Genomic DNA, 22466 nt, shown 5'->3' with positions numbered 1-22466 from the left:
CTGCGCTCCCGGCGGCCCTGCTGCCCTCCAGCGCGTGCGACTCAGCTGCCGTGTGGAGTGACATCGTGAGGAAGGCCGACCTCTCGTGCAGTTCCTTGCGACCAACGACGCTTTCAGTACTCTCGCTGCCTGTTGCCCTGTCTTCTTCTGGGCTCTCTAACCCTGCGTCAGTACATGCAGCTCATCACCAGCGTAAGAATGGAACATCTGTGTACAATGTAACAGTAGGCGTTGTCTGCCTCCGTCCGCCCGGTTGGCGACCGCAACCTCCCCCTCCCCCTCCCCCTGCGTCCAGACGGTGAAGGTCGGGCCCGGTCGGGCTCAGACGCCTCGGGCGCGGCGCGGCTGCCCGGTAACCGGCCCGGGGCCGAGGCAGACGGCGAGACAAACGGCGCCCGACCCGGACCGCGCCGGATCGATGAAGTACAGGCCCTGACGTCATCTGCACTCTGCGTATGACGTCATACGAGGGCATTGCGCTCTGACGTCGCAGCCAGCACGCCGGATCTGCCGTCACGTGTGGGCAGACTACTCTGACGTCACCCGGAAACATGTCAAGGCAGTTTGGACTGATACCGTCTGCAATCCACCTTCTACCGCCTGCTCTGACGTCACTGGTAGTTCGCATTTCTCGTCTGACGTCAACTTGATGCGCCTCGCTGCACACGGCTGGCGCTTCAGCCGTCTGCTAGATGCGAGACGCCGCCGCTCCAAGATATCCGCCGTCACCCGGCAAGAGCGGGCCCGACGCCGTGCGCTCGTCGCCGGGCCGCTGTTTTCCCGGCGCGGGCGGGGCTCCCGCGGAGACAAGCTCGGGGAGCCGGCGCCGGGCGCTGCCGCCGCCGTCGGCCCCGCCGCGTGCCGCCCGACCCCGTCCAGATCGCGTCCTGTTCTCCGACGGCTGACACCCCCTCCGGCACCGAAGCATCGCGTCCCCGGCGATTGTGCCGTCTGATGTCCGGGCGGACGGGCGGACGAACGGCTGGCTGCGTGAGGCGCTGGAACGACGGGCGTGCCAACGCTCCAAACAAACTGACTCGGCCGTGTCGGCGCATGTACCAATCCCGCACAAGCATGCCGTCTCCGTGGTCGAGGGGAAATATGCTGGCACCGTGATCCAGCGGTACTGGGAACGAGACCCAGAGCGGACGCATCGTTTGGCCGAATGAAATGGAAAGGTCAGCTGGCGACTGGCCAACGAGGGTCAACTCAGCCCCGTAGCGGCCATGTCGCAGCGTTTAACGGCACGTGAAACCCTCTGCATTTTTATCAACCGAAAGGATGAATACAGAATTATCCGTCCGACCAAACAGCACGACTTGGGTGGTGAGTTCAGGGTGCACGCAACAAGTCATGCTTAGCAGGGGCACTGAACCCAAAGTCATCCAAACCATTCGGAAAACACATTAAAAAAGACACTAACGCTCCCGCCCGGCGCACACCGTGGACGCACGCACTGTGGGGCTGCAAACCTGCAGCGTGCGCGCCCCCTCGTCGCCGTTGTCGATTCTCCGGCTGCGCCCCGTCAACGACGACCGCGCTCAAACCGTGCTCGCCGGCCGGTGGCGCCGCCGCCGCCGCCGCCACACCACCATCGAACGGCCGGTCAGACGGCGGCAGCGGCAGCAGCCCCGGGGACGGCAGCCTCCCCGGCAACCTCCCGGGAGCCCAGAGACAGCGGCCTCCCAGGAATCTCCCCGGGAAGAGCAGCCTCCGGTGCGTCGCTCCCGCGCCGAGTGGGCGGGCGGGCCGACCGGCTGTTTCCGGCCGTCCCTCCGTCCCTTTTTGTCGGCTTTGCCGTTCCTTTAATGTCGGCGCGAAGTTTGTGCTCTTCGCTAGCGCTTGCGGGTTTCTGGTTCCTTCGACATGCGTATGGTGGCGCTCGGATGGACGCAGCGCTGCGGCTGCGTCAGATCGCCGTGTTGTGTCGCGTCACACTTTTGCAGCCGGCTGCGCTGCTGCGCCAGTGACGACAGTATGACGTCACACACGTCCGACTCGCACGCGGGCGTCGCAGGGCCGGCGGCTGCACTTGCCATCCTGAGGGCGAGCCTGTTGCGGCCGCAGGTCACGCTGCTCTGTCGGGTGGTCTGGCGTAGCACGGTGGCGTCCCTCCTGTCCGCCCGAGTGACCCGAGTCGGCTGCAGAGCCCCGCGGGTCAGCGTCAGCCCAAAACTGCGGTTTCGCATATGGATGCTGAAAGCTGATCGCTGAAACCAGGCGTCGCGCTCATGTGGTGCCCATGTAATGTATTCATGGCGCGCCACAGCGACGCGCTAACCCGGGGTATATTATAATGATTAATAATTATAGGAAATACACGTAGGTAATGTATTATAAGACTTCTGACAAAATGAATGCGATTTTTATGGCGCAGCCCGACAAGCGCAAACACCTTCATCATGATAGATGCCTTCTCAGTAACTCAAACCTGTCAACATCGTCGAGGTACCCATATAATTCACCGCCTTCCTCCTCTCAATTTATCTCTGAAGCCCGGAGACTGTTCTAAGGCCGAATATTAATCATGAGTTGATATTTACGTCAGCCCATCTATCTTGCTCAGGCCTTGAAGAATCAGCGGCAGGCTGACGAGGAAAAGTTCCAGTCTCTGCAGGCGGAAAACGGTGCACTCAAAGACCAACTGCAGGATCTCACCAAACTAGCCCAGGTCGGTTTGTGTCGCTAAAGCTGACCTTTTGTGCTCATAATGCCGCGAGTTGCAAGGCCTTGCGAGTTGTTCCCGGATCTAACGACATAGTGCCTTGAATTTTGTACATGCAGACACGTGCTGTTTTTAGTACTGCTTTCGCGAAGGGAAGTGCATTCATAACTGTATGTTTGTAATTTTATGTGTGGAAGCAAGTGTACTACTTCCTAACGCTAATTGTGGTTTATGCAGTGTTTAAAACCAATGTTTATGTTGTTGTCATGCCGTTTATGTAGTGTTTTTTCGTATATTAAACTGATCCAAATTAGCTCGATGTTCTCGGATAATGTTCTGGATACTCTGACGTTCATGAACTCGAAAGAAGTCGAGCTCAGTATCCACAATGCGATTGCCGTGGACGGAAGTTAATGACCTCTCCTCATAACTTTTTTTCAAAAAACAGCTGGGGTCATCTGGTTTCGGTGAATGGACGCCCGCGACACGATGTGCCCGCACCGTGTCCCATTATTACCATCTCCGCCACAAGTGGGATCACTGTAACGGCACGACCACCTTGTTCGCATCAGGGGCTGCGCGACCATATCAGGTTATCTGTGACCGTGATCGTACGGGTTTGCCGAGCCCTCTCCCTCCGGGGCGTTACCCACGTCGCTGTCAGACATCTGGAAACGATAGGTTATTGGTGCTCTCCGAAGCAAGTGTGCCCTCGTGCTCCGTGAACTATGAACGCGTACTGTCGGAAGAGAGTATTTCTTTTTCCCACTTTTTCTCCACTTCCATCTGCAGTTTTCGTTTACTGCCGACGGAGTCCATTTCAAGCTGCGTTTTCAGGTGCACAAAGAGCTTCAGCGCCAGTTCGAAGATAAGATCGAGGAATGCGAGCAGCTGGCGGAGGGACTTCAAAAGAAACAAGAGCTCTGCAATGATCTGGTAATGGCCCCTAAAGTAGTGCGTGAAAGAAGTGAATTTGGGTTTATGTTCTGTGTTTACTTTGTAGCAGCTTTATGAATTGTCAAAATCTACCCGGCACCTTGGATCAAGGGACAGTATCCGTCGCTTATAAGCGTAGCTTAAAACGTGTACAAATATAGAAAATGATATCATCGGTGTGTCGTGGTCCGCAAAAGGCGCTGGTGTTTGTTTCGTCACGCAGTCACGAGGTACGAACACCGGTGAGCCAGACGCCGGTCCCGACACGTGGGACTTCACAGCTCAGATAATATGGTGTCGCTAGCTCATTAGCTCAGGTATCTCAGTGCTGTTGCTAGCTCCTTATCTCCGGCGTCTCGGAGGTGTCGTTAATTCCTTAGCTCTGGTGCCTCAGCGGTGTTGTTAGCTCCTTAGCTCCAGTGTCTCCGTGACGTCGTTAGATCCTTGGCTGCGGTGTCTCAGTGACGTCGTTAGATCCTTAGCTCCAGTGTCTCAGTGACGTCGTTAGATCCTTAGCTGCGGTGTCTCAGTGACGTCGTTAGATCCTTAGCTGCGGTGTTGCAGCGGCGTCGTTTGCTCCTTTTCTATGCTAACTGGCGTTAGCTGTTCAATTCAGTCGCCAATTGTCTGTTCCAGGAGAAGCAGTTTTCAAGAGTCATCGAGAAGAACACAGAGTTAACTATTCAGAATAGTGACCTCCAGCGACAAGCACTCGAGCTGGATCAGGTGAGTGTTGCTGCAGTGCCTCGACCACTTAGGTGCTCGAGGCATCTCGCTAAGAATGGTCTCTGCACGGTTTATAATGCTGCGGTGTGAATTTTGTTCTTGTCGCGTGGGGTGTTCAGAGTAGGGGATGTCTTTGCGTTGTGCTGCGACCGTTAAGGCCGAGGAACGATATCAGGATGGTATATGAGAGGACAACACAACTTTATCTTGAAATTGTGCGTCGTTAGCCTCAGATGATGAATGGACGACACTTACCTCGTTCAGGTGCCACGCCTGCCTTTCATTCGTAATTTTTCCACATATCAAAATTAAGACACTCAGCCACATGTGCTCAAACAAAACACAGCTCCGTTATTTTCGCTTAAGATAGTAATCTTTCGTATGTAACCTGTGACTTGCTTAGTGCGAGAAGTTCCACGCCAATCAAAGTATTGGAAACCTAGTGAATCTCAAGATTTTAGGCTGTTTTTAATGCTGCTGTTTGCACTTTGAGTCGTATTGCTACCGAAACGTCCCAAGTCGCCACGGCTACCAAAGCTTATCACTTCTTCACCCGCGCATCATTTTTTTTTGTGAGCGGAACTGTCTTGTCCACGCGTTTATTTGTCAATGCCCATATGGCTTCTGTCCATTTTGATTTTCATCTTTGTGTGGTGTGTTCAAGAAGAATGTCGTGCTTACCCTTGTCGTTTTCAGCTGAGCACGCAATGCGTCTCGCTGGAGAAGAGCTTAACTAGCGTCCAGGCTGAATATGGTACAGCTCGAATGGAGGTAGACAACCTACGAGGAAAGGTTTCCACCCTGGAGTCCGTTCTGAAGGTAACTCGCAATAGCGTACACAGACCATTTGCACGTTTTTGAATACGTCGCTTTGCATAATTCGCACGCAGCATTTTGGCGGCACATCTTTTATTTCATTTTAACTTTACAGCGTTATTTTAGTGAGCCTAAACTGACGTATAACAGGACCGGTTGTGACTCTTGTGGCTCAAGCAAGCTAAACAGTGTTATGCGCCAATTCAATACGCTAAAGGCAATTTTTGCGTAGAGCCGAGCGAATGGGTGCGGGCCTGCGGTGTAGGTAAGTCGCCTGTGTTGTGCGATTGTAGCAAATGCGCGATGCCGCCGAGCGTAAGAAGGAGCTGGAGCGGCAGCATCAAGAAGCGCAGCAACAGCTGCGAGAGAAGCAGGCGGACATTCAGACGCTCACCAAGCAGTCGGAGGCGGACCGCCAGACCTCCCTCGACACCATCCAGTCGCTGGAGAGCAAGGTGAGCGCCGAGCACCTCGGGCTGCGGTCGTCTCCTCGAATCACGCCAAGATTCTGAACAGTCGGGCCGGGGGAGCCAGCTTGCTGCGCTGTGTTCAGGGGCTGGGAAGGAGAAACGGACGAGAAAGTGCTACCCGAGTTGTGTCATTCTGAGGAACGTGGACAAAGAAAGGTGTGACAGTGCACCCCCGCTAAAGAAGCGCCGAATTTTTAGATTCGGCTTCGCACACTACGTAAGGTTTCGGAGTGTTTGTCGCTGACGCTTGTGTGCTGCTATTGAACAAGGCTGTATTGACGAGGATTGTTACGATGGACGACGGCGCTACAAGAAACGCACGTTCACGATATGCATAAACATGGCGCAAGTTGAGATCCAACACACCGTGCACTGTCTCTAGGAGGCTGCAAGCTCCAAGACAGGCACCAGTTACGCTTTGTTCATGTCCATGCCGTGGCGATTGGTGAAAGCTGCCGGTTACTTTAGGTCCGAGAACTTGAAAAGAAAGCCGAAGTCCAGGGCTTGAGGCACGAAGAGCTCATGCTGGAGATGTCTTCGCTGAAGAAGCAGAACAAGTACAAGGGCTGGCCGGATGGCAGCCCGGACGGAACCATCACGCCAGGTGACTCTTCCGTCGGCTTTCTCTTCAGCGTTGTTTCCGCTGCTGGCTTTCCAGACAATCGTCGTTTGTCTTCTTTGGTCACAATACAAACATTTGCCTGCTGTCTAAAAATTGTGCTAAATTGTGCTAACTAGGGGATGGATGCAGACCATATGTAACATATAATATGTATTCCGCTACGCCAAAATATTAATCGGACCCATACCAAACCAAAACAAACGCGCCATTGCTCATCGAAGCGGTAGTCGCTCTCGGACGCGCCTGTGTAGCCGGGCTCGTGCCTGGGCGGGGCGCGACACCCGTCCACGCGGCGGGTCGCCGTGCGGCGTCAGTGCGCGCTGCCGCCGTGCCCCGCGTGACGCGGCGCGCGCGGCCGGCGCCGGCAGACTCGATGCTGCTGTCGAACGAGAGCACGGCGCGCTCGACGCCGGTCGGCACTGCCGTCACGCCCGCCAGCCTGGAGGCGCTCACCGAGGTGGACGAGACGCCCGGTGAGGCCGCGCCGCGCTGGCCAGCGGGCGGCGTCGGCGGCGGCGCCCGCCCCCGTCCGCGGCGGGGTGCTGACGGCGCGGCGCCGACGCTGGGCTGGCGTCGCAGGTGTTCGTCGGCGCCCGCTGCCCTGACGCGTTCACGCTCCTGCATGGCGCTTGGGCCCGTCTGAAGCCTGGGTCTTGTTCCATACCTGGTCTTGCTCCATACCTCAAGCAACTTATGCACGTTGGAGCATGCATTTTATTTGGGATTCGGCCGTAAACGCCACAGTGACACGTTCGTTGCTTGTACAAAAATGTGTTATGTCGGGTGAAGCGTGCGCTGAGAAAGTTCGTCACTGCTGCGCGTACCTCAGAGCCCCGCTTCCCTTGCGCCTGACCGCTGCCGCGCAGTGTCGGTCACTTTCTGGTGCAGACTAGGCTGTTGACCGAGCTCCGTGGGTTCGCAGGTTGGTCGCAGCGGCGCACCGACTTCCAGCTGCCAGCCACCAGTACTGCCCGGTCGGTCGCTACCACGCTAGAGCTGGACAAGATCATGGCCAAAATAGAGAACGACAACAAAGTACTCGCGGAGCTAGACAAGAACCGGTCCACGATAGGTGAGCCTGCAGATTCTGGGAGGATTCAGCTGACATCAGGCGTAGCTTTGTTCGTCTCTCATGTCTGGTACGGTTACAATCATTGGGTAACGGTAATTAACGGTTCTGACCGCGTACTGACGGCAAGGCCAATATCACGACGGCTTTGGAGGCGGTGTCACATGTTGGCGGCTGCAGTTGACTAGGCACATTTTTCAGAATGTCGAGTGCAACGGCTGCAAGTTTCTCTTGAACGCTGTTTCCTTTGTAATCTAGATCGGGCGAGGCAGAGTTGTAGACATGCGTTTGACACTATAGGCTTTGAAAAACTACATTTCCTGCCATTCCCCGGGCCCTGCTGCGCGCCGATGAACGCCCCGATGACTGGTGTGGCTGCCCCTTCCCCCCCCCCCCCCCGCCTGCCTGACGGTGGCCGGGCGCAGGCGCGGCCGGTGCCCCGCGGCCCTTGGCCCGGCTCCGGCAGCCGAGTACCAGCCGCTCGGCGCCGCCCGGGGCCGCCCCCTGTCGGCACACCGCCGGCGGCCGCGCCCGCAGCGAGCCCGGCGGGCGTCCCGCCGCTGCCGCCACCGCTCGGCCCCGGCCCCGGCCCCGGCCGCGGCCCCGGCGCGCCGGGCGGCACCAAGGTGGGGCGACCGCCGCCGTCCCGTCCGACTGCCTGGCTGAGTCCCGCAGACGGTGGACGTAGGGGTAGCTGCGGAGCAGAGCGAGCGTACGGCCCGCCCGGTGGGCCGGGCGGGGTTAGACGCACGCGAGTGCAGAGGCCGGCCCCTGTGGCCCGTGGTGTTGTAGAAATAGGTTAGAACACTAGGGCAGCGCTTGTGAATAAGAGAGGGTCTGGGAAGACCTAGGCCGTGCGCGCAGGGTCTGTGGACGACCCCGGCGCTGCTGTCTGGTGCCGGTCGGCTCTAGCGTTAGCGCCCTAGTCCGTATGTCAGTCGCACTTGCTCGGTCCACGACGGGCGTTCGTGCGGTGTAGCCACGCGGTGATGTGGGATCGTTAGACAATGTAGAAAGTCGGGTGTGTCCAGTCGTCGGAACCTGTAGAAGCCGTCGTAAACCGGCGACTGCGCCACGGCTGGTGGTGGATGGCGCTGGCGTCTTGTCCGTCGCCGCGACACGCCTGCGATCTGTCGTGTGGACGTGTGTGTGGACCTTGTTACATGTGACATGCAGGAACGTAGCGTGCCGTGGCCTGCGGTAGGTGCAGTTTGGGTGCCATGCGGGCATTTGCATGTTTGTAAGTTGTTAGCGGTCCCTGTCGAGATAGCTGAACTGCCGGAGCTCCAGCACGCTTCAGTTCGCGCGTGCTAATCACGCATTGTTGAGCCGCCTTTAAAGCAAACGAAATGCTGTGGAGCATATGCTTGCGTTGCCGTTTTGGGCGCTGTGCTCATCGTGCTACTTGGTGTAACTGGCACACTGCGCTGTGGCGTTTTTCTTCGGGGAAGGGCTCGGGGGCTCGGCGCTTCAGAGCAATAGTTACCTGATGTGCCCGCCCCTGCTGCTGCGTTGCCGCACCTGTTCTGAAGCGACCGGCTCGCCTGATGCTGCCATCCGTGCCTTTACACCATCACACGGGTCTGCCAGTGAAATGAGACAGCGGACCGTTCGGTAGCACTGCTGAGGCCGCGGCGTGGAGCTCTGCCCTGCTGGGGCAGACCGAGGCCGCTGAAGCGCTCCTGCGACCCGTCTCGGGACCGAGTGGCTCCGCCATCAGCCCGTGATCAGGGTGGGAGAAGCGCGGCGCTTCATCGCGAAGGGCGTGCCCGCGCCGCGAACTTCAGACCCTCCCCTCCCAATGTATCCCGCTTCATGAAGGTGTCGCTCGCTCCTTCGCCGTGGGGTGTGACGCCTCCCCGCAATGTGCCATCGTGACGGCTCCCGCCGCGTTGCAGGCCTGAGCAACTCGCTGGCCACCTCCGGCTCGACCAGCACGCAGCCTACCTTCCTGACGTCGGTGGCGGCGCCGCTCTCCGCGCCGTACAGCCAGCAGGCGCCGGTGGCGCCGCCTGCCGGCTACGGCGGGTACCTGGCGGCGCTGCCGGCCGCCGGCGCGCCGGCGCCGCTGATCGCCGCCGGCCTGATGCCGGCCGCCGCACCGGCGGCGCGTCAGCTGACGCAGATGCCGACCGTCTACCCCGGCGGTACGGAGGGAGGACGGGGTCGCAGCAGGGTCGCCGCGGGCACAGGAGCGGCGCAGAGTGGTTGACGAGGTGTACGCGGCGCGGTACGAAGCTGGAACGTTGCCGGTTTCGCGACTTGGGGGTTGTGTGGCTGCGGGTGGTCGCACCAGCTTTGCTGATGTTTGCTATCGATGCTTTGCAGGGAAATGACGGGAGTATGCAGCTTCCGCATTTACCGCGGCCCCTCTCCGTCTCCACTCGCGTCATCCAGTACGTGTATGACGCGCCGCGCGTCGCCTGTTTGAGATACGCGCGGCCATACATTGCCGTTAACAGCCGTGTGCTGGCGCCGTTTGCAGGGAAGATGGGCGTCATGAACGGAGTCATCCCCGGCCTGTTGCCGATGAACGTGGCGCAGATGATGGCGCCCCAGCCAGGGGTAGTGGACGCCCTGGACATTCCCGGGAAGGGGAAGTGCCAGGTGCACATCGCGAGGTACGACGAATGCGTGTTTTCTTGTGGGCGCTTTAAGAGCATTACACTCCTAGCGGTGGATAGTGTTGTATGTCGGGACTATTGCATTGCACCAGAACTCTGGAATGACCACTCCACCATTAAGCATGCTTAAAGGCATGAGCAGCCATGCAAGGGTAAAAGTCAGCCCTCTCCAGAGTAATCGGGATGGTGCATGCACTGTTTCGTAAGCTGATACACCCCTGACAGCCGCAATATCCGAACTCGCTCAAATGTCGAAAAACCTGACTTGTAGGTACGTGCAGGTGCTCTAACGACCGGCCTCCCGTGCCGCTCGTCGAGCCGGGGCCACCTCCCCTCATCTCGGTAACTCCTGCTGCTGCCGGCAGATACTCGTACGACCCGTTCCAACACTCTCCGAACGAAGCGCCCGAGAGCGAGCTGCGCCTGAACGCCGGCGACTACGTGCTGGTGTGGGCCGACATGGACGAGGACGGCTTCCTGGACGGCGAGACGCTGGACGGCCGGCGCGGCCTGGTGCCCTCCAACTTCGTCCAGAAGCTGGTGGGCGACGACCTGCTCGAGTTCCACCGCCAGGTGGTGGCCGGCCTGCGCGACTGCGACCAGACGTCCGTGACGACTTCAGTGCCGCAGGATCTCGACTTCAACTCGGCCGATGAGGCGCTGCTCAACAGTCTCGGTGAGGCGAGGCACGGCGTGACGTGACGTGACGTGACGTGACGTGACGTGACGTGACGTGGCGGGATGACGCCACTGGTAGACAGTGTGTGGGTGACGTCACAGGTAGACGTGCGGATGACGTCACTGCAGGACGGTGCGTTATCGCCCGCCACGGTGGTCGCCGCTAAATTCCGGTGGTGGGTCTTTAGTGCCGCGGTATGCCATTTCCTGGACATGTGGAGCTCATACGTACCTCTGATTGATCACGTCTCGCCGCTGTGATTACTGGATACTAACGTGTGACTGTATAAAATGGCACGAACTCTGACAGTATAATGCATTTTGAGATGTTCATCGAATAACACTTTCCTCACTATTTCGTCGCTCCATTGACTGATGGTAACGTCTGCCCTGAGTGCAGACGCCTGGCAGTATCACTACGCGCGACCCACTGTCAACCAGCTCTCAACAGTCGGCGTCTCTTGCAGCGTCGGTGACGGAACCACAGCCCTCCCCCGCAGCTCCATTGCGTCTAGCATCGCGGCGTCAGGCCGGCCGCGTGCCCCGGAGCTGCCCCACCCGCTCCCCTCCCCCCGTGCGCCAGGCCTCCTGCCCCCAGCGCGCCCGCTGAGCCTTCCACAACCGCTCTCTCTGTCCGGTAGCTCACTTGCGCGTCAATGAGCACGGCCTGCGGATCCGGCGCGTCATGCCCGAGCTGCGGCGCGCGCAGTCGTACCGGCCGAGGCGCGCTCCGGCCGGGCCCGCGCCGTTCTGCCCCGCCGGTGCGCCTCCCCCTCCCCGCAGACCCCGCATGACGGCCGCCCGCGCGCGGCGTGGCCCCGGCCGTAGTTCAGGCCTAAGTTTTTGAAGCGGCGTTTGCCAGACGCCTGAGTGTTTTCTCTGCTTGCAGCGCATTTTTGAGGAGGTTGCGATTTTTTCGGCACGTTGTCTGCGGAATGACCGAGCCTGATTTTTGCCTGAAGGATCCTGTAGGATCCTTGTATTACATAAATGTAGGAAGGATGTCCTAAGCATATGGTCCATCTGTAGTTGTCCTTAGGTGAATTTTGGTTTCGAAAGCATGACCATTTCAGTTAGCTAACATTTCATCAGCATGGCTGACGAATGAGCTTGTGGTGCAATGGAGTGCCGATTATATACTTATATAATACATCTCGCACTCGCTCGTGCATTATGCCCGGATTGTCGTTATTTGCTTTTCTGTACGTCATCGCGTTCAGATGACCTTTGGTAGCGTCAGTTTTAGTCTAGCGTGCATTAGAAATTATCACGTCGCGCCCCAGACGCTGTTTTGTCACGTGTGTCGTCCTAGCTCGATGACGTCACGTCTGTTACGGCGACAACCGGCCAATGATGATGTTCGATATTTTCCGAACCAAGATTTACATCAGTGACCAGTCTATCATTTTTGTCTAGTTGACGCAAGATTATCCGCCCTGGCGAACTAAGCCAGCTGAATGTGAACAGTTAACTTAGGATCAGCTGAATTTCGATATGCTCAGCTGACTACTTGCCCCTGTGGAATACACACGCTCTGTTGCCGCCCCCGTCGTCGTGACCCCCTCCCCACCAGCCGCGCTGGCGGCGCCGCTGTCGTGTCCGTGCCGGCCCGCTGACGCCGGCGGCGCCGCTCTCGTGTCCGTGCCGGCCCGCTGACGACCCGGTCTGTGCCGGCCCACTGACGCCGGCGCCGCCGCTGTCGTGTCCGTGCCGGCCCACTGACGACCCGGTCTGTGCCGGCCCGCTGACGGCAGCGCCGCTGTCGTGTCTGTGCCGGCCACTGACGCCGACGCCGCCTCCCCAGACGAGTACGGTCCGGCCGTGCCGCCGGCCGTCTACGGCGGCGACCCGTCCGTCTTCAGCGACGAGGAGGACGCCGACCTCAGGGGCGACTCGGCGCTTGGCACGGGTGAGCTGGGCGCCTTGCGAGCGGGCTGATGCCGAACACTGCGGAGGAGGCGGGAGCTGGACCTGGCCGTATGTGTGAGGGAAAATAAAATATTTCCATTGGTTCTCCATCATGACATCGTACGCGCTGTTGATGATAAGCGCGTATGGCGATTGGGCAAAGTCAGACTGTCACAGTAACACTGCGAACATGCGCTGAGAGTTTAAGTCAAGAACCACCTCCCAGACAGTCTTTTGAGCGGGCACGCTGCCCCCCCCCCCCCCCTCCCTCTCCCCACCGAGCCCAGCTGAGCTGTGCCGCGCGGCCGACAGTGCCGCCGCCGCGCCAGCTGACGCTGGAGCGCCAGCTGAACAAGTCTGTGGTGATTGGCTGGTCGCCGTCCGAGGCCCCGGCCGGCGCCATCGACAGCTACCACGTGTACGTGGACGGCCTGCTGCGCACCACCGTACACGCGAGCGAGCGCACGCGAGCCCTCATCGAGGGCGTCGACTCGACCAGGGTGAGTCAGACTGGGAGTCGGCCATCGCTGGGGGGGGGGGGGGGGGGGGGGGGAGGCGAGGCGAGGCGAGGATTCGAACGGGAGGTCGCGTGTGGTTAGCATTGCGGAGGTGTGCTAGTTGGATCACGCGCTTGTTCCACTGAGGGGACAGGTGCGGTGAAAAGGTGTACACATCGCTTTGAAAATCAATCGTCGACACGGAGTTGTCTGTGTAGCGTGCTCAGTTCGTTATTCCTAACGCTAGAAGTGGCTAATACTCGTGTTCTTGCGTTTGTACTTGTGCGCCCAATCTATGGTCAAATTATGCGTTACCAAAATAAAGGATGCTTCTGCTCTGGAGCAGATCCCATCACGTCCCAGCCCGCTCAAGGGCTGGGCAGTGGGGCCCGGCGCACTGACGTAGCACACTGACGGGAACCTGTGCTGCTAACATCAGTGACAGTCGCGCAAGTGTTCACACGCAAAGACGAATGTTTACTGGCTTGCCAGCGCGTTATTGGGTCGCCTTGTGATCACGAATGACACCGTTATTGTAACATCGCATCCGTTATCATCATGGCCACCTCCGCGCTCCAGTACCTCACTTACCTTGTCTCCTTCCCTCTCTCGCCTCGCCTCCTCAGCTCTCTCACCTGGCCTCTTCACCTCTCTCACCTCGCCTCCTCACCTCTCTCACCTCGCCTCCTTACCTCCCATCTCGCTTCCCCACCGCTTTGGCCTCGCCTCCTTGCCTCTCTCACCTCGCCTCCTCACCACTCTCACTCAGCTCCCCACCTCAGCACTTCCAGCACCCAGCGCTGACCATCCTTGCATCACCATCGTCATCACCAGCCTTTATATAACGATCATGCCAACGCGCGGCCGCGCTCCGGCCGCGCTCGATCCCGCAGGTGGTGTACCCCCCCCCCCCCCATCCCACACACCTCCACTAACTTCCCCCCCCCCTCCGGCAGCCACACCGTGTGAGCGTGCGCGCCGTGACGCCGGACCGTCGCGCGTCGCGCGCCGCCGCCTGCACCATGCTGATCGGCCGTGACGTGCCGTCGGCGCCGACGGCCGTGCGCGCCACACACGTCACGTCCACGTCGGCCGTCATCTCGTGGATGCCGAGCAATAGCAACCACCAGCACACGGTGTGCGTCAACAGCGTCGAGGTGCGCACCGTCAAGCCGGGTGTCTACCGGCACACGATCACAGGTGAGTGGCGTCTACCGGTGCGGGGTGCGGTGGAGGCGGGGAGGCACAGGCCGTTTGCGAGAGACGGCCGTAGGGAAGGTGCGGATCGGATCGCCTGTGGCCCGTCTTGAGCCAGCCACGGCGGCGCCAGCGAGCAGCAGTGGCAGAGAGAGAGAGAGAGAGAGAGAGAGAGAGAGAGAGAGAGAGATGAGAGAGAGAGAGGAGAGAGAGACGAGAGAGAGAGGAGAGAGGAGAGAGAGAGAGAGAGAGAGAGAGGAGAGAGAGAGAGAGAGGAGAGGATGAGGGAGAGGGAGGAGGGTAGAGGGAGAGGGAGAGGGAGAGGAGAGAGAGGGAGAGGGAGAGGGAGAGGGAGAGGGAGAGGGAGAGGGAGAGGGGAGAGGAGAGGGAGAGGGAGAGGGAGAGGGAGAGGGAGAGGGAGAGGGAGAGGGAGAGCGCGAGAGCGGCAGACAGTGGCAGAGGCAGTAGCAGAGACAGCGCAAGCGGAGATTGCGACCAGAACGGTTATTTATTTCGTACCCATCATTCGTGTAACTTAAATATAGTAATGAATGCCCCCGAGTGCTTCTCAGCACCAGGAAGTGGCCAGACCGTCATCGTTGTGTGTGTTGCAGGCATATCTCCCAATACAGTGTACCGGGTGAGCGTGAAGGTGAAGAACATCACAGCGCCACAGTTCAACAACAGGAACGGCACGTCCAGGGAGCGCCAGGCCACCCACATCGAGTTCAGGACGCTGCCGAAAGGTGAGCTCGCCTGGAGTAACTTCGTCGCTCTGCTGTGAACCAGTTGGCAATCGGAGTGCGTCGGTGTTAAGTCGGTTTTCGCTGTGCGACGTGTGATTGGGTGTTGTGGGTGGATGTTCGACCTTCAGTGCCTTGTTCGTTCGATGTCGCCGACAAAGATACTCACGAAATGTTTGTTCATGCACATTGATCTGAAGGAAGGAAAGGTAAACTTCATTCCGAGGCTGTTTTTTATTGCACAGTGCACCCGTTAACCACTTTCGTTCTCTTTTCTGGCTTGACCTGTTTTATCTGTATAATATCTGTGCGGTTGGTTTTGTGACCTGGGTAGCACTAAGCTGTCATTTGAGCTTTTTTAATGGCATATCTGTTCGTAGTGACAAAAACGCGGTGTCCTCCAGCCTTGTTCAACATTAATCACGAAGGAATGTGACCTGTAGACAAAATGTCCATCCAGAACGAAGGGGAGGGGGGGGGGGGGGGGGGGCGTGCGTGCGGCTGGCATTGAGGCGGTACGTAGAGAGACGGATCATTCGCCTTATACCGTATAGCATGACAGCAGATCATTCGACCCACGTTCTCCCGCCCGAGATACGACAGCACTTGGCAGACGCATGTGGAAGCACGTTATTGGCAGAGCCTGGCGAACTCAGTTATAACCCTGGTTTAGTTTTGCACACCCACTTACCTGTCTGATGTGAATGTTTGCATGATTTGCTGATCTACAACACCTCATGTTGCCTTGAATGTGAGCTGGAATGTTTTTCCATCATCTGTATTCGAATTTTATCCCGGTAATAAGTAACCACGCAACGGGCTCGTTGGAGAGAGATTAAAAGGCGTTTGCGTTTGTGACATACTTCCACAAGTATTATTTTCAGTGAGCACTGACAGAACAGCAGCAAATACGCATAATCAATAGTGTCGTTCCGGCAGCTCAACGCAGCAGCGATTTTGCGGGTTTATGTTGGTGCGTTCGCGTCTGCGTTTCAGCGTCTCTCTGTACGCCCGTTTCCATCGTTTGTTTCTTACACCCATCTGACTCATCTCATAGCACCAGACGTCATCACAGTCCAGTCACGCATGTGACACCCGCCATGTGTTTACACGGTGATGTCTAGCTGGGCTGGGTGACACCGCACTGGCTCTGTGGGCGCGGAGCGCGGTGTCCTTGGCTGTGCTGCGTAAGGACTGCGGTATTGAGCGGTTCGCTCGGGGGGGGGGGGGGGGCTGAGTGTTAGGCGTTGTTTTGGAGTGGGGTCCACACAGGCAACTGAAAATGAAAGGAAATAGTGTGCGCTGTGGCGGATGATTTACGTTGTGATCTATTGAAAGTGCGGGCTGATATTGGCTTGTCACGGGCGCAAATTATTTACTCGTGTTCTCCTGTGCTTGCCAGAGCTGATGGAAACGCGTGAACGAGCTATGCGTGTGCTCGAGCGTGAGGGCGCTGACGTCACCCGACACATTTAAACTGAATACACAAGTCCGATATGTTTCGGGGCAGACAGTGATGGCATGGGTGCCGAGCCATTCCCACGTAGGCAGAAACGTCCGTGTTGCCCTTCGCTCCAATGGACCGGGCTTGCTACGTGCATCTGTATTGTGCGTGGGAGCCCGAATCGACACGAATGGGTCGTTTTGGGGCTATTTCTGTGTTCGTGATCCGGCGCCGAGCACTTGCAGTCCAGTTCCGCCCGCCTCGTTCCCTCGTAAGATGTCTCAAGTGGCGCGCGGGTTTGTTAAGTCAACGCTACATCGCCAAGCCCACCCCCAACGCCGACCCGAAGCTGAGCGTCTCCTCGAATTCTTTGCACCTTGTACTCAAAATTTCAGGTTTTTTGGGCTCAAACTGGGCGCTGGGCAGTCAATTGCAGTGCTGCAGCCCACCAGCCCGCTCAGTCCCTACGGCCCGCATGTGCAACGTATCGTGCAACTCCCTGTAACCGGCGTGTGACCGGCGTGTGACCGGCGTGTGACCGACGTGTGACCGGCGTGTGACCGGCGTGTGAGCGGCGTGTGACCGGCGTGTGACCAGCGTGTGAGCGGCGTGTGAGCGGCGTGTGAGCGGCGTGTGACCGGCGTGTGACCGGCATGTGACAGGCGTGTGACCGGCGTGTGACTGGCATCCAGGCGTGCCAGACCCGCCGGTGGACGTGCAGTGCGAGCTGGGGCCGCAGGCCGGCGCCATCCTCGTCACCTGGCTGCCCGTCACCATCAACTCCACCTCGGGCACCAGCAACGGCGTGCCCGTCACCGGCTACGCCGTCTACGCCGACGGCAAGAAGGTCACCGAACTGGACTCACCCACAGGTGAGCGGCGGCCTCCCCCGCCGGAGGGCCGGAGACCGGCAGGCCTCGGGGCTAGTGGACTCGTCCGCATTCGGCCAGCGTGCAGCCGTGGCAGACATTTGATGTGAGAGATGCTTGGAGCTTGGAGCTTGGAACCGAGGGGCTTGACGACATGGGGAACCGTCCGTGAAATGCTCGTTCGCGTGGCCGGAGTGGCGTTTGGCATGGCTGTATATCATCATCTGTCGAAACTGGCGAATCTCATGCCTCGCAATGTGGCCGTGGGCTCAGCCAGGCTCAGTGGGGGCTCAGTCAATGAGCCAGCGGCGTGAAATGACGAGGTGGCTGAGGCAGATGCGGCGAGCGACGCTGATTCGAAAAAGTTTGCCGTCGTACGGAGCTCATCCTGCGCATATTTTGCCAGCGAGATACCCGATCGCTGAGTACTGCAGATTTCCCCGGGCTAGTGACGTCACATATTGGGTTGAGCAAGAGATGATTTAGGTTCAGTGTTCTGGCTAATCGTCGTTCTTGGAGAGCGCAATTCATCAACCCTCGTCGAAGCCGTCGTAAAACATGCGATTTGAGCCAAAGTAAATTTCCCGCTACGTGTGAAACACGGATGCCGGACGCGTAGCTGCGCCATCTAGAAATATGAGGCCGGTCTTGCTGGATCGGAATCAAGACCTGGGCGTCTCCCCGGAAGTAAGCTCATCCATTCGGCAGGCTTATAATGATGATAGGGTTCTGAGCGGGTGGGCGAAGATGGAGTCGCTTCCGCTCGTCACGGGTGGTGGGGGGCCAGTTGCCTGGTCTCGGGGAAATCGGACGACGCGGTGCCGGGCCTGACTAGGCCAAGTGGAGCTGATGTGCCGACTCTCGCCGGGAGACCTTGCGAGTCTGGCGGTGAGTCTCCGACTCTCCCACTGGGAAACCTGGCGGTGAGTCTCCGACTCTCCCACTGGGAAACCTGGCGGTGAGTCTCCGACTCTCCCACTGGGAAACCTGGCGGTGAGTCTCCGACTCTCTCACCGGAAAACCTGGCGGTGAGTTTCCGACTCTCTCACTGGGAAACCTGGCGGTGAGTCTCCGACTCTCCCACACGGAAACCTGGCGGTGAGTCTCCGACTCTCCCATGGGAAACCTGGGGAGTCTCCGACTCTCCCACTGGGAAACCTGGCGGTGAGTCTCCGACTCTCCCACTGGGAAACCTGGCGGTGAGTCTCCGACTCTCCCACTGGGAAACCTGGCGGTGAGTCTCCGACTCTCCCACTGGGAAACCTGGCGGTGAGTCTCCGACTCTCTCACTGGAAAACCTGGCGGTGAGTCTCCGACTCTCTCACCGGAAAACCTGGCGTGAGTCTCCGACTCTCCCACTGGGAAACCTGGCGGTGAGTCTCCGACTCTCTCACTGGAAAACCTGGCGGTGAGTCTCCGACTCTCCCACCGGGAAACCTGGCGGTGAGTTTCCGACTCTCACCGGAGCAGTGGGTTACCGGCTCTCACCGCGTGGCCAGCGGGCCGCGCGTCGGCGGGTATTGATCGCACCGGGGACGGGCTCGGTCTGCGGCCGGGAGACCGAACAGCACCCAACGGGTCACTCCGGCGCCGACCCGGCGGCCACAGTCTCACCGGCCGGTAGCTGGGTGGTCATGAAATGGCCCATAGGTCACGGCATTGCGGTGTATAAACAACGAACTGTGTGCAATTGAGTCCTTATTGCACATTTTGCACAAACGCTGGGTCATGTGGAAGGGCATATCGCACATATAGGTTGTAATGCTGCTGCAAATATCATTTTCATGGCGTTGTTATGTTGGTATGCAGGACATTGCTGGAGAAAATAAAGCCGCGACTGGTACGTCGTGGTTTGGCAAGGCGCCATACAAAGTCGCATGGAGGCTCATTTTGTTCCCTCCCTCACTTGGTTTGTGATCAAATATGTTTGCGGTCATCATATCGCCCGTCCGCCTGACTTGTTTGATGCGCCGTTAAATATGAATACGTGCCTACAACGATACGAATTCAGAATCATGGTGATCACCTGTTAATTCACAAAAACCGGCTGAAAGATGCTCCCCAAAACAGCACTGTTACAGATCCTACTCAAACCAATATTTGGTGATGACCTTCGCAAACGTTTTAAGTAGCATAGCGTCGCGCCGAGAGTAGCTCTCCCCACTCGCGGAGAATCAGCAGTGCGCCGAGCACAGCTCTCCCCACTCACGGAGAATCAGCAGTCGCGCCGAGCACAGCTCTCCCCACTCGCGGAGAATCAGCAGTCGCGCCGAGCACAGCTCTCCCCACTCGCGGAGAATCAGCAGTCGCGCCTAGCACAGCTCTCCCCACTCGCGGAGAATCAGCAGTCGCGCCGAGCACAGCTCTCCCCACTCGCGGAGAATCAGCAGTCGCGCCGAGCCAGCTCTCCCCACTCGGCGATCAGCAGTGCGCGGCACAGCTCTCCCCACTCGCGGAGAATCAGCAGTCGCGCCGAGCACAGCTCTCCCCACTCGCGGAGAATCAGCAGTGCGCCGAGCACAGCTCTCCCCACTCGCGGAGAATCAGCAGTGCGCCGAGCACAGCTCTCCCCACTCGCGGAGAATCAACAGTCGCGCCGAGCACAGCTCTCCCCACTCGCGGAGAATCAGCAGTGCGCCGAGCACAGCTCTCCCCACTCACGGAGAATCAGCAGTCGCGCCGAGCACAGCTCTCCCCACTCGCGGAGAATCAACAGTCGCGCCTAGCACATTTCCCCCCACTCGCGGAGAATCAGCAGTCGCGCCGAGCACAGCTCTCCCCACTCGCGGAGAATCAGCGCCCCGAAGCCTGGTCCACAAGAAGCGAATATGTCTGGTCGTGTGCCTCATGACTCACGTTTGTACGCTTTGCTAATGATGGGCGGGGTGTCTGACGAGGCCTCCGGGCACCGATCGGACAGGGTAACCCCCCTCCCCCCAGAAGGCGACGGAGCAGCGTACGCTGGGACGTACGGTGATACCGTAGTGCGTACCCCTATGAGCTGGGAAGACGTGAGCGCCCTTGCGCGTGTCATGAGGTCCGCACCCGTTGTTTTCCCGTCTGCTGCTCGGGGCACAATCCCCGTCGGGTATCCGTCTGACCCTCCCTCTGACCCGTCTGACCCCCCCCCCCCCCCTCTGACCCGTTTGGCCTCTGACTCTCTCCGTCTGTTGTGGAGGCGTCCTGACCCGCTGCCGGGGCCGTGCGGCTGTCTCGTGCTCACGCCGCGCCGCCGTTGTCGACAGGCGACCACGCCCTCATTGACCTGCAGCAGATCCACTGGCTTCAACCCGCGCCAGGTCACAGTGCGAACCAAGTCCCGTGACCTGGTGTCGGCCGACTCGCTGCCCTGTCCGATCCCACAGCGCACCAATGGCAAGGTAACGCAGGGGCTGCGTTTTTGTCCGCTTCGTTTGGAATGTTGCTGATTCTATAGCTTGAGTTATGCAGGCTCTTTTGCATGCCACCTCGGATACAGTGGCTTATGGCTGCTGCTTCTTTTGTTGCGTCTTATTTTGTTTTGTTTTCTATTGGCTTGCGTCGCTTCAGCCAGGCTTTTTCGAAGTGAGGTAGCGGTTATGAACGTCCTCTTCCTCTGAATCGACAGAGATTAAATCACTTCGGATTGGAAAATGTTCGGAAAGCGATGTGCTTGATTGGACTCGCGCGGCCGTGTGCCTGCTGGTGAACCGATGCAGGAAAATTAAAGACTGACCTACATGGGGCCCTTTTGACTGGCATTGAGTGTCTGACCTGTTCACACTCCCAATGCTTGCTTCCTGACGGCGCCCGTACTGGACGTCAGTTTCCGTCAGTTGCATGCCCCTTAGATGCCGTGCATGCGCCATCGTTTTGTGTCGCCTTTGTGTTCAGTTCTGTTCAGTTTGCCGCGGTGTCGATAAGTTGGTGGCGTCGCCTGTCCATGTACGGCCGCTGGAAGGCATGCAGTGGCGTTAGCGTTGTATGATGTCCCTCTCCTGTGCGCCAGTACGCAGAGCTTGAGCTGGATGAGCTGTACGCTATTCCTGAGGAGTCTGAAAGCGATCTCTCCGACCTGGTAAGTCACGTGCTTTACGTGGTCATTGCATATTGTGTGGACGGTAGCAGGTACTAAATTTGAAACATGGTGTGGCTAAACTGGTGGTCGTCCGTAATTTGTCCTTTTCCTTAAGCCTGGAAACTGGTAACAAAGGTTTTTTGGCCGCATCTGACGCATCCTGCTCTATGTTGCGTGCACTGCACGAATATAGCAATAACAAATCGCGAAAGCCGATGTTCTCACCGCATGTAGCGGTTGTGCTGGCTGGTACCGCCTAGAGTCCTATTTTGCAGGCCTGGTAGGTACACGTCTTTGAAATGTCGGAATCGTAGCAATGACCGCGCCGATCATGGTCTGAAAATGTCAAATATGAGGGCTAATTCCCTCTGCAATTTCTGAATTTCGAGTTCCGTGCACTTTCTGACAGATTCCTGTCTCACCGATGCTGAACGGTACTGTGGCTGCGCTTTTAATATTTGGGATAGTCATCCCAGGTTATAACCAGGGCAAACACAGCCATCCTGTAATGCTACAAAACTCGTTATGCTGGTAGTTGTCCCTCCAGCACGTGACGGAACCTTTGCGTTGACAGGAAGAACCACTGCGCATGCGCCACCAGCCGGAGCCGACTGGCTCGGCCCACTCCTCGCCGCGCCTGCGGCGTCGGATGCCGCCGGCGGGGGCGCCGCAGCGCGGCCGGCCGAACCAGCAGCACGTGCTGGAGACGGAGGAGAACCTCAGCGACCGGGAGGCCTACCCGGGCAGCTACGGCTCGGTGCCACACATAGGTAAGAGAGGTCAGCCGGGTGGGATGTGACGGGTGGACATGGCACAGCGTCCAGAAGTAAGAACAAATGGCCTTTCTTGTGGCATTGGAAGTCAGGCACATGCGTGCTCTGAAGATCGATCAGTGTGTGCCAAAAATAGATGTGATTTTGTCTGATGTAGTACCCGTAGCCAGGCTGCGTATTTAGTACTTGCTGCTAAACATATGTGGTCCTTTCTTCTTCTTGTTTGGACATTGTCTACCTTTTCTTTGTCCGCCTTTTCTGAGGTAGCACCGGATACACCCCTCCCCGGTCGCCTCGGCCCGAGCTCTGACCCGCAGGGCCTTACAGAGGTCACCAAGGACTCGCCGAGCGGGGGTGGCGTGCCCTCGGGCT

At 58.4% G+C, this 22466-nt stretch overlaps 1 protein-coding gene across 1 annotated transcript in view; it reads left to right on the top strand.

Moving 5' to 3' along the window:
* Positions 1 to 22466, top strand: part of LOC119097928 (RIMS-binding protein 2-like) — a 54179-nt gene that overhangs the window by 13756 nt on the left and 17957 nt on the right. The window contains 22 exon segments of the mRNA XM_037220871.1: positions 2567 to 2671; positions 3503 to 3601; positions 4238 to 4327; positions 5024 to 5146; positions 5437 to 5598; positions 6082 to 6217; positions 6604 to 6708; positions 7158 to 7307; positions 9203 to 9294; positions 9379 to 9451; positions 9790 to 9925; positions 10294 to 10604; positions 12411 to 12515; positions 12827 to 13014; positions 13968 to 14211; positions 14823 to 14954; positions 17088 to 17267; positions 20510 to 20541; positions 20543 to 20644; positions 21253 to 21321; positions 21896 to 22091; positions 22422 to 22466. Coding sequence (XP_037076766.1) covers positions 2567 to 2671; positions 3503 to 3601; positions 4238 to 4327; positions 5024 to 5146; positions 5437 to 5598; positions 6082 to 6217; positions 6604 to 6708; positions 7158 to 7307; positions 9203 to 9294; positions 9379 to 9451; positions 9790 to 9925; positions 10294 to 10604; positions 12411 to 12515; positions 12827 to 13014; positions 13968 to 14211; positions 14823 to 14954; positions 17088 to 17267; positions 20510 to 20541; positions 20543 to 20644; positions 21253 to 21321; positions 21896 to 22091; positions 22422 to 22466 — 2875 coding nt within the window.

This window comes from Pollicipes pollicipes, unplaced genomic scaffold, assembly GCF_011947565.3.
Source record: "Pollicipes pollicipes isolate AB1234 unplaced genomic scaffold, Ppol_2.1 Scaffold_4740;HRSCAF=5597_pilon_pilon_pilon, whole genome shotgun sequence".
NCBI lineage: Eukaryota > Metazoa > Arthropoda > Thecostraca > Pollicipedomorpha > Pollicipedidae > Pollicipes > Pollicipes pollicipes.
The sequence above is the reverse complement of the archived record's forward strand: the minus strand, read 5'-3'. Positions and strand labels throughout refer to the sequence as shown.